At 57.0% G+C, this 10,736-nt stretch overlaps 1 protein-coding gene across 6 annotated transcripts in view; it reads right to left on the bottom strand.

Annotated features, from left to right (window-relative positions):
- Window positions 1–1,421: 1,421 nt before the first annotated feature.
- The window catches only part of Ttc7b (tetratricopeptide repeat domain 7B), a 235,446-nt gene continuing 226,131 nt past the window's right edge, over window positions 1,422–10,736 (bottom strand). For all 6 annotated transcript variants that reach the window (XM_071607605.1, XM_071607604.1, XM_071607606.1 and 3 more), the window contains one exon: window positions 1,422–2,409. In XM_071607605.1, coding sequence (XP_071463706.1) covers window positions 2,188–2,409 — 222 coding nt within the window. In that variant the 3' untranslated portion in view covers window positions 1,422–2,187. The remainder of the gene's footprint in view (window positions 2,410–10,736) is intronic.

Raw genomic sequence — 10,736 nt, 5'->3', positions numbered from 1 at the left:
CCAACACCCCGGGGACTGCGAGGTCCAGGGTCTCAGTCCCGTTTTCCCGGGTGTCTCCTCAGGGAGGCCTCTTGTCCTCTGGGCTTCTGCTTCTCGTCAGTGCATGGATGGCTGCGTGAATGAGCGGTGGCCTTAGCTGGGGAGGCCTGGCAGGCCAGGGGACCAGGCGAGGACAGGATGGGAGGGAGCCGGGTGAGAGGCAGACAGGGCCTCTGGAACACCCAGTCTGGCTCCCAGCCAGAGCCTGGGGCTGACAGGGAAGGGGACTGCGGCAACTCGGCACAGCCCTGCGAGGGCAGGAACAGGGAGGGGCGGAGACGCTGGGCCGAGGTGCTGGTGGGCATGAGGGTGGTGAATGGAGCTTTGAGATGTGGTGTGGGTAGAACGGAGGACTTCCTGAGAAGCGGAACTCAGGGTGGATTAAGGCAGGACACAGGGGTTTGGGAGAGTCGAGGACGGGGAGTTCGGGGACAGTACTTCCCGGCATTTCTCAGACACCTTCTACAGGTGAGCGAAAGAGCGAGCCCAGGTGCCTGGAAAGATCTTGGGCTCCAGGGCCGCAGTGGTGACCCTGGGCCCAGGGTCTATCTCATTTTCTCTGAGTTGGCACTATTCTCAGGCAGCACCCTGCCCCCATGCCAAATGGCCCCCAGATGGTATCTCTTAGAACACCAAATCTAGCAGAGAGAGGCCTTTCCCCCATAACTAAAGTCCGGGGGGGGGGGTCTTTTACTGACCTTGCCCAAACCTGCAGCAGTCACTGGAACTGGAGGCTATCCAAGCCAGGCCCTGTCCATCCCTGAGCCCTGCGGGTGGTTCTTCTGCGGGAGTCGGGCATTGGAGGGAAGGGCGCCAGGCGGGCTGATGGGCACAGATGCCAAGGCAAAGGCCTGGCCTGCAGGAGGCAGGAAGGCTGCTGCAGGCCCAGCCTGACCTCTGAGGTTGAAGTCCAGGGGGGAAGAGCGAGAGCTTTCCTTGTAGCGCCCAATCCACTGCAGGATGCTGCCTGGCCAAGCCTGGGTCACGGGCTCCAGTCTCAACCCGCTTCCAGGCAACATGGGGCGAGGTGGGAAGGGTGAATTCCAAACCAAAAGCAGCTGTCCCAAGAGGAGGTCTGCATACTGAGGACACAGGAGACTGTACTGAGAGGACCCTCTGACTACAAGTGAGGAGAGAGGCTTGGCTGGCCTCTGGCAGGGAGCAACAGAACCAGGCCCAGGCCGGACTCGGGGTGTGTCTCAGAGGCTGCTGTCTCAGGACCATCCCCAGGTAGCAGCCTCCCCTGCTGCCTGCCTCCTGATGCCCGGGGGAGGGGGACGTGCCCAAAGCAGGCCTCAGGCACAGACGACTCTCCACCCCAGGAACTAAGTCACAACCCGACCTCCAGTCTAACAGCTTTCATGAAAGACATGAGCCATGGGTCCATTTAAAAATCATTTTTTTTTTTTATTAACATCATCTTCCCATTTAGCCAAGTGTCTGCCATGTATAAGGAATGTCGGTAAATATTCCATTTGAAGCTTCTTTGTACATATTTCCATCGATAAATAAACTCTGAATTCACATAAAAAAGTTAAACTTAAATAACTCATATTTCCTTCTCTTGTAACAGGCATATATTGGTAAAATATAAATATTCTTGGACTCAGGCTTTGTTCTAAGTGAGGAGAACAGTAATTCTTCACAGGGTACAATTATTGACAATAAACCGAGAAACCGCCAGCTGGTGTCCTGGCGTGGATGGGTGCTGAGGTGGGAACAGAGGATTCACATTTGGTTTCTGGGCTGCGGTGGCCGAGCAGAGGACAGACAGTTAGTTGTTTTCTTTACGGCTCTGATAAAAATAATCTGTTCTGCCACTGAGTTTCACCTTTGAATATACTCTTCTACATTTGCTGATTAACTCCATAATCATTTCACTTAAAACTCAGATGTCAGCTAACCAGATATGGCACATAATCCCTGCGAACCCCGCCAGAAGGTTCAGAGACTGTCACCAAGCTGGCACAACAGCAGAGGAACGCGCAAGGAGCGAGCGGTGATGGGGTAGTTGGTGAGCTCGCTGTGGTCAGTGGAACATCCTCCGGGGCCTCGGAGCGGCAGAGCTACCCCCGGGCCACAGGGTGCTCCCCGGGCCCAGGCAGAGCGTCCTTGGCGTGCGAGGCAGCTCAGTGAGGCAGGGCCTGCTCAGAGCACGCGGGGGATGATGGTGAAGGGCACGGCCGGGCTGCTGGCCTCCAGCTCCAGGGCCGTCAGGAAGCACTCGGTGGCCGCAGCATCGTTGCCCTGAGCTTGGAGGACCTCGCCCAGCCCGTTCCACACCTCGTGGGCTGTCGAGTTCACCTGCACCGCGTCCCGGAGGATCTTCTCTGCCAGGCTGTAGCGGCCCAGCTGGTGAAGGATCAGCGCCTGCCAGAGGCAGAGAGACACACAGACAGACAGTCAGACAGGTCAGGCAGCTCCGGGCACCTATTTGTTCCTTCCGTTTTCAGTAGTTCACGGAGGTGGGAATGTCACTCCAGTCGGCTGTGAACACAGTAACTTCTCAAGGAATCCCTGTCTCAGGGCAATAGTCAAAGCAGTGGCTTGGACCCCGTGGAGCTGCTGGAGTTTAGCCATCTTTGACCAAAGAGGCAGCTTCCTGTGGTTCATCTGCAAACTACAACCAGGAACGCACCAACTGCAAAGGCACTCTCTGTGCCGCCTCAGGGTGCCTACGGGCCACGTCCCAGCACCCACCAGCCTGATGGGAGGCTATCTTCACCTTTTGGGCTTTGACCTAAAGAAATGTCATTGGGGCCACGGCTGTCAGGTGATGATGACACACTTCTTAAAGCTATTCACAGCCTCTTTCCCTAACCAAGCCCTTGGGTTCCACGTCCCCAGCTTGCCCCATCTGGGCCCTGCACAGCTGTGGCCCTACACAATTCCAGTTAGGGTGTGTTTGTATGGGCCCCAGAACATCTGGTCACACCGTCCCCCCTCGGCCTGTCCAGAGCAGTGCATTCGTACACTTCCACCCAAGGGCTACGCTGTGGGGAGGGAGCTGAGGTCAGAGCAGCCTCTTCGCTGTTAGACCTCTCATGGACACGAACACCTGCCCAGAACGCGCTCTGTCTTCTTTTAGATCAGTGGATTTCAAGTCTTTTTAATAGTTCTGGGAAAATTTGGCAAAATGAAATCTCACTGAGAAAACACATAGTTTTGTGTATAAACAGACACAGCTGAACTGTTCCAGGTGAAGGGCAAAGGGCAGGGAGCCCCGTGTCCCCCAGGGCTCCCACAGTGGCCCTTGATGGCCATTTGAAGATTCTCCCTTTGGGCCAAATTTCTCCAAAGTGGCCATTACTGGGTGAAAGGTCAGACTCTTTCTAGGGTTCTCCAAATACGCGTGGCTCTGTGGGAAGGCTCGCCTCCCAGCCAGACTCTGTGGTGGCCTGCTCTTTTCAGTGTGGCTCTTCTTTGTACTAATGTCACCAATGCAACACCTGCTCCTGTTGAAATCTACGTTTCTTTAACAACCATCGAGGTTTGCTTTCCCAGGCCTCCTATGAGAGCCTTCTATAAGACTCCCCTTCACTCAGTAGCATAACTTTCTAGCCTCTGATGTCCCGCAGCCCCGGGGATGGAACCCAGGGCCTCACGCCTGCCAGGCAAGCTCTGTACTACTGAGTTTTATTCCTGGTCCTTTTTAAACTTGGCATCCTGTGGCCTCAGCTTCCCGAGGAGCTGAGATTACAGGAGGGTATCATTGCATGCCTGATTTTGAGCTTTCTAGAATCCAAGGTATTTTAAATCAAACATTGATGATTGAGGACTTTTTTAGGGTCACTTCAAAGCTTAGTAAGTTTTCCTTTGAAAGATCTGACATGTGATCAGACTATTTTTTAAACATTTATTTTTTAGTTGTAGTTGGACATAATACCTTTATTTTATTTTTATGACATTTTATTTTATGTGCTGAGGATCGAACCCAGTGCCTCACACATGCTAGGTGAGCTCTACCCCTGAGCCACAACCCAGCCTTGATTCTGAAACGGTCTGGCAGAAGATATGCATTTCTGCCCCTGGACTGAGCTCCACCAGGCCCTTCTGCCCACCCATCACACTGGCAGTACTGCCTCTGCCACCCAGTGAGTTGCGACAGGAAATGGGGCCATGCTCCCATCACTCTGAACCATGTTCTCGGAGGATCTGAGTCAATCCTCTTGCCTCTTATATATTTCCTGACTGCCTTGTCCTGTACCACTCCAGGTGAATGCTGAAACCCCTTTGTTCCTTCCTTTGGGATCACACTGGTCTTGCCTGGCATTTGGGTGTGTGGACACCCGACACCTTCCAGGCTAGTCTTTCCACCAGGAATGTGACATGGCTGCTGGTCCTTCAACGTCAACCTAGACCTCCCTCTAAGTTTGGCCCTTCTCTTAGGTGGGGCATGCAAGTCCCCACAAGGCCAGTCCAGACTGCTCTCCAGCCTGGGCTTCGCCATCCGTCTCTTGGAAGCAGGATGGCCGGTGCACTGACATGAACAAGGTGCCTGCCAGCCCCAGGCTACGCCCGAGCCACAGGCCACGTGGCACGTGTGCAGGGGCAGGTGGGCTTGCCCTGGAAACACATGTCTGAGACAAGCTCTGTGCGGTAGTAGGGCACCTCCAGTGGGCAGCATCCAGGCCCAGAGGGCAGCGTCCAGGCCCAGAGGGCTCTTTGGGCTGACTTCCCACCAGAGCCAAGAAAAGCAACCTGACTTCCAAGAGTCACCCAGACCTAAGACCAGCTGGGAGCTCGTGGCCAGTGGGATGCCAGCCAAGGGGACACACATCCCCAGGGCAGTGTGAGCCCGAGGGTGGTCCTCTACTCAGAGGTGGAGGAGTGGGCCACAGGTCTAAGAAGAAGAGAGTTCAGGAAGCTGCTCGAGGGAAAGTGGAGGAGGAAGACGCAGAAGGAGGGGGAGGAGAAGGAGCAGGAGCCAGACCCTGCAGAGGACGTGTCCCAGTCTGCACAGGGTTTCCTCCAGCCCTCCCCATCCATCTTAGAGGACAAGGGAACTGGCGCAAGAATAGGCAGATGCTCAGCTTGGGCTGGGCTTTGTATCAGGAGGAGAACCCACACGGCCACAGTCTTGACAGCTGATGTTTCCCCAGTGTTGGTGACACATTGAGCACTATCCTAAGTGCATTTGATTCCCAGGGGACCCAAAGCCATTTCACATGGGCACGGCTAGGATCCGTGTGCAGCAGGATGCGAGGGCTGCTCCCACTGCCTCGAGAGCCCAGTGGTAGCCCCTGGCCTGGGCCCCCAGTGCCCCAACCCCTACTTTGCAGGTAGGCTCCTGCAGAACCTGCTTCTCCAAACTCCTAGGGCCTGCCTGGGTCCTCTGTGTGGAGTGGCAAATAATCCTGCCATTGTCCAAGATGGGGGTCTCCCTGCCCTGAGGGGCAGCCAGACATGACAGGAGATCACCTGCCCAGGATGCATTCAGCAAGACTCCTGCTCCTGCTGCTTCCTTCTAGGGGAGGGCCTCAGCCTCGCCTCGCCTAGAACATTCCAGTGTAGCCCAAGGAGATGGAAGCAGGTGGGGACTCGTACAGTGGGGCTGAGCAGCAGAGTGAGGGCTAAGATAGGGGTTCGCATCCCCCAGGGGGTTCCACGGGCTCTCCTGCCAGGAGGCCCCCTGTATGCTTCTGGCAAGAGTGACGGGGACCTCGGCATGGTGTAAGACAGAGGTGTGCTTGCTCACTTGGCTGCACTCGGTGTGGCCAGACCCTGCTGCTGTCTCCCTCTGTAGGAAACCCCTTGCTGTCAGGCACCATGTGGGCACCTGACTTGGCTCCTCTCCTATTGCCTTAAGTGCAAGGAGGCAGCATTCAGAGGCCATGTTCTTGCCCAAGGTCCCTGGGCCAATGGACAGTCTGCCCACCAGACTGGGCTGCCCTTAGGCCTTGTGAAGAGAGGCTAAGGTCTCTCTGCAGGTTCTCAGGCCGCATCTGTGTCAGTCAGGTTTTCATTGCTGAGACCAAAATACCTGAACAGAACAACTTAGAGCAGAAGAGCTTGTTTCGAGCTCAGTGTCAGAGGTCCGGGCTGACTTCATTATTCTGGGCCCCGAGGAGGGGCCGAACATGGCAGAAAGGGGTGGGGGAAGAAGGGATGATCAGATCATGGCAACCAGGAAGCAGAGACAGAGGGGGAGGAGCCAGGGGCGGAATGTATAATCCCCAAAGGCAGGCGTCCAGTGACCCACTTCCTCCAGCCAGGCCCCCCTGCCTACAGTTACCACCCAGTGATCCATTCAGTGATTAATCCACCAAATGGACCAACCCTCTCATTAGGTCACGGCTCTCATGATCTGATCCTTTCATCTCCCGCACGAACACAGGGGCTTTTGGGGGACATGTCTATCCAAACCCTAGCAACACCCTGGTGCCCTCAGGCAATAACCCAGTTGCATCCGGGCAACAGCCAAGGGCAGCAGCGCTCTCCCCTTTCATTTCTCTGACCACTAATGGTCCATTTGATTGCTCCTCACGACTGGGAAATGGCTCCTCTGGAGGCACCGCTTTTCTCTGGCTTAGGCCTGCATCCTGATGTTCACTCTTGACCAGGAGGGCTCCTTGCCTCTCTCTAGTGGCTCAAAGGCTGGCTGAAACCTTAAGGTTTGGGGTGGCTGCAGGTGCCACAGGACTGGGGTGTCCTGTTAGGCAGAAAGTGGACCTGCCAGGTGTGGAGGCCCGAGGGTGCTGCTCTCGGCAGCTGTGACTGTCTCTACCCTGCCGGGGTGGGGCAGAGTCTAGCAGCCCCTGACTGTGGGTGCTCCAGGGTACAGGGCAGGGGCATGTCTACCCACCCTCCAAATTCCCACCGAGCACCAGCCCAGTGGACTCATTGGACCATCAGCCTTGGCCCTGGGCCTCTGAACTTCTGCGGCTCTTCAGCCTCCAGAGACCTGACTGTTCCTCAGGGAGGAGCAGGCTGCCATTCCTGATGCCTGGAGGTTTTCCAAGCAATCTGTTTAGCGGGATTAATTCCCAAAGCTGGAGCCGCTCAGGGAGGCAGCACAGACCTGCCGGGGCAGCTTGGCACAGGAACGAAAAACAGGCCTCTCCCCAGTGCCGCAGGAGCAGCGTGGAGATCAGTCACTCCGCGGGATCAAGCAGGGCAGATGCCAGCTGGGGTCTGAGCTGTTGCTCGGGGCCAGTGTTGTAAGAAAATTGGCCAGAGGAGGACTGGGACCTAGATGTGTCAGAAGTGACATGCCACCCACATCCCCATGCAGCCAACAGGCCTTCTTGCCCTATCCCAGCCCGACTCCTCCACTGGAGCGTGGATATCCTTGCTGAACGCACACGCCCTGGCTCCTCTCGTCTCCAAAGACCAGGGGCCTCCCTCTGAGGCTGACTGAACTCCTCTCTTTGCCAGTGCGACCCGACCTCCTCCGGGTTCTGCCAGGCTAGCTGCCAGTGACACACTGCTGAGTCCCTTGAGCTCTGGGCACTGCCAGCCTGGCTATCCCTGCTGGAGCCCCAGTCCTCTGCGCAAAGCCCCAGGACTCCCCATTCCTCCAAGAGCCCAAGACACTGCTCCTGCCTTGGGCAGCCCTACCCTGGGGCACGTGGCTCCTGCTCCCAGCCACCACCTGGCAGGAAGAGATTCTGATGACGTATTTCATGACCACATGACCTGCCTCTCATGGCATCTGCATTGGAATTGACAAAAACCTCCAGGAGATGGCCCAGACACCCTCACCCAGGTCAAGGAGAAGCTGCTACTGCAGACCTCATTTCACAGACAAGACGACCTGGGTAAGGCCTCTGTGAAGTGAGACTTGAACCCGTGACGCGCATGCGTGTGGCCTCTGCACCTCCTGCAGAGGGTGCAGAGACCAGCTCCCACCTTCCCAGCCCTGGTGTCTGCGCCAGCTGGGGCTGCCCCAGGAGAAGGGGAAGCTCAGGGCTCACGTGCTAGTCCCTCTTGTAGACACAGTGGAGACAGTTCCCCAAGCTTGTAATTATTCTAATCAGGTGTTTTGTACAAATAAAATCTTGGTGATACACCAAATTGGAAATAAGGGATTAAATTAAACCTGTTATTTCAAATCAGACAGAATGGACTTGGACTTGGCTAGCATGATGGCAGCTAGCATCTTCTTCATGCCCGGTACTTGCTGCGCCAGGACTAAACACCTGGCCAAGTGCCCAGGGAGCCGGCAGGAGCCCTGGAGCCCCGGGATGTCAGAGGCAGCAGCAGGCGGCCTGGCCATTCTCTGAGTCAGAGACCCACAGGGCCAAAGCCCCTTTGGGAGATCTTGGACCTCCCCCTGGCCAGCTGAGTGCTGGCTTTGTCACGGCCCACTGCTTGTACCTTGAGGGACACAGGAAGATGATGTCCCTGAAAAAGAAGCTACTGGGGAAGAGAAGTCCTGGGGCTCAGCGCTGGTGGGAGTCACCACTCTGGGTGGCTTCTGCTTTTTCCCACGCATAGTGTTGTGGAAATCAAGCCTCTGGTGCAAGGATGGAGGCGACCCTCTGGCCAGTGCTCTCTGTGCCAGGGCCTGGGTGCAGCTGTGGGCCCCACCCCCGCATCGCGTCTCCGAGCAGCAGTGAGCCGCCCGCCTCGGCAGCTGCCTTGCCTATGCAGAGGCTGGGAGGCCACAGCAAGGCCGAGGACGGGGAGGAAGGCTGATGTCAGGGTGGGACTCAGACAACTTTTGTCTCAGATTTAGGTCAGAAACTCCACCATGACACCACTGCAGGGTGGGGGGTGCGGTGTTAAGGTGGTGTGGGCAGGTGGCTTCTCCAAACACACAAATAGACCGGGGGACAAAGGCATGGACCCGCCACTCACATTAGCCTCTAGAGCGCACAGGGTTCTCATCCATGTGTGGAGGGTTTTACTGGCTGCAAGGCGTCCTCCCGACTATCCTGTGTGACAGGTGCTATGCTAATGACAATGCCTCATCTCCGGCTTTGCTGTGAGCGCCCGGAGGCAGGGCTGAGGGAGCCTGGTCATCTCTGTACCTCTGGGCCTGACACTGAGCAGGTGGCTGGTAATCAGGGCAGAAAGAATAAATGAGCAGGCCCATAACGTAAGCGACAATAATACCATTTAAATCCATGTTGCCTGTGTGCAGGCGCCAGCCCTGGGCCTGTGCTCTGGCTGGCACGACTGGCCTTGGGGAGGGTGAGGGGGGCCTTGGAGAGGGTGAGGAGGCCTAGGCACCCAGGGCCTTCCCAGGGCAGGACCTGGGGCACAGCTGGGGCCACTGGAGCCCCACCAGGATTCCCAAGACCTTTGGACAAAGGTGATGATGTAGCAGCTAAAGGAAAGCCTGCCTTCTAGCTTTCACCTTCTAGGCTGGGGCTAAAGGGGCTCTGTGAGCCCTGGCTGCTGTGGGTGACATGTGTCAGAGGAACCCTCTGCACCCCAGAGGAAAGACTCGGTGTTGTCCGAGAGCAGAGGGGCGCTGGGCCTTCGGGGGCCCATGCTCTGCATTTCAGATGCTTCATCTGCAGGAGGAGGACAATGGCTCATGGGCAAGCGACAGGACCACATGAGGCGGTGTGTGAAGCTCCCAACGGCTGTCCTTAGTACTGGGACCAGAGTCCTTCTCGTTCCTGCTAGGACCTGAGGGGAAAGGGGGCCCTCCTGGGATGCCAGCAACTGGCCGACTCTCTGCTCCCTAAGAGCAGGGACTGCCTTAGCACATGCGGCACCAGGAGCGGGCCTGGCAGAGGGGGCTCTTGGGAACACTTGCTGGACAGATGGAGGGAAAGACGAGTGGGGGGCTGGGATGCCGTGGGTAGAGGTAACAGGGGGAGTGACATGGTCTGCTCCTCGTACTGTCCACTAGCAAGCCCCGCAGTTCTGGCCTCAGGTCATCCTGTCCATGCCCCCGAGTCAGGCCAGCACACTCAGAGCCTCCTGTACTCCCAGGGAAGGCAGCGTGGCGTGGCGCCTGGGGAGGTGCTGTTCCCGCGGAGCCCAGAGGGCTGCTACGGCCTCCCTTCGGCAGCTCTCACATGTCACACAGCCTCTGCTCCCCAAGGAAACCCCAGAACCCACCTGTGGTCATCTAGTCTGACGCTTTTTTTGCTGATGAGGAAACAGAGGGCCAAAGAGGATAAGAGTCTGCTCAGGGCCTTGTCCCCACTGGTCCCCAAGTGGGGCCAGAGGGCAGAGCCCCAGGGTGGGTGGAGCCAGGGGCAAGCGCCGAGGTTGTCTCTGCACACAGGGCTCCGCAGCTCTGGCACTGCCTGGACCCCAGCTGTCTGCTGCCTGTCCCCCCAGGGGCTGTGTGCCTGGCAAACTGAGCCGGTCCCCACAGGAGCTCCTCCCCGCCCTGAGGCCTGGTCTGGGCGTCTGCATTCTCAGAACACAAGCCTCAGCTGAGAGGACCCACCAAGCCATTGCTTTTGGGTATTTGCATTTCCTTTTCTGAGGACTCCATAGATCAGAGGAAAGGGAGGGTGTGTTTTCAAAAATGTTTCTTTCAAATCCGAACATAAATAGCAAACCAGTGCCACTCTGAGAGACCACAGGGAACAGGGCTTTGAAAGGCCTTCTGTGGAGCAGCTAACACAGCCTGGGGCTGCCCCAGCCTCCCGCCCTCCCCAGTGGCCTTTCTTCTCTCGAAAGCAAAAGAGAGGCCATCAGTTTGGGGCATAAGCATTTTGTGGCTGCAGCTGCGAACCCACCTGCTTTCCACCAGTGCCTCAAGAGGGAACAGGGAGCACCACCTG

The sequence above is a fragment of the Marmota flaviventris genome, chromosome 2 (assembly GCF_047511675.1).
Source record: "Marmota flaviventris isolate mMarFla1 chromosome 2, mMarFla1.hap1, whole genome shotgun sequence".
In the NCBI taxonomy this organism is placed as follows: Eukaryota; Metazoa; Chordata; class Mammalia; order Rodentia; family Sciuridae; genus Marmota; species Marmota flaviventris.
The sequence above is the reverse complement of the archived record's forward strand: the minus strand, read 5'-3'. Positions and strand labels throughout refer to the sequence as shown.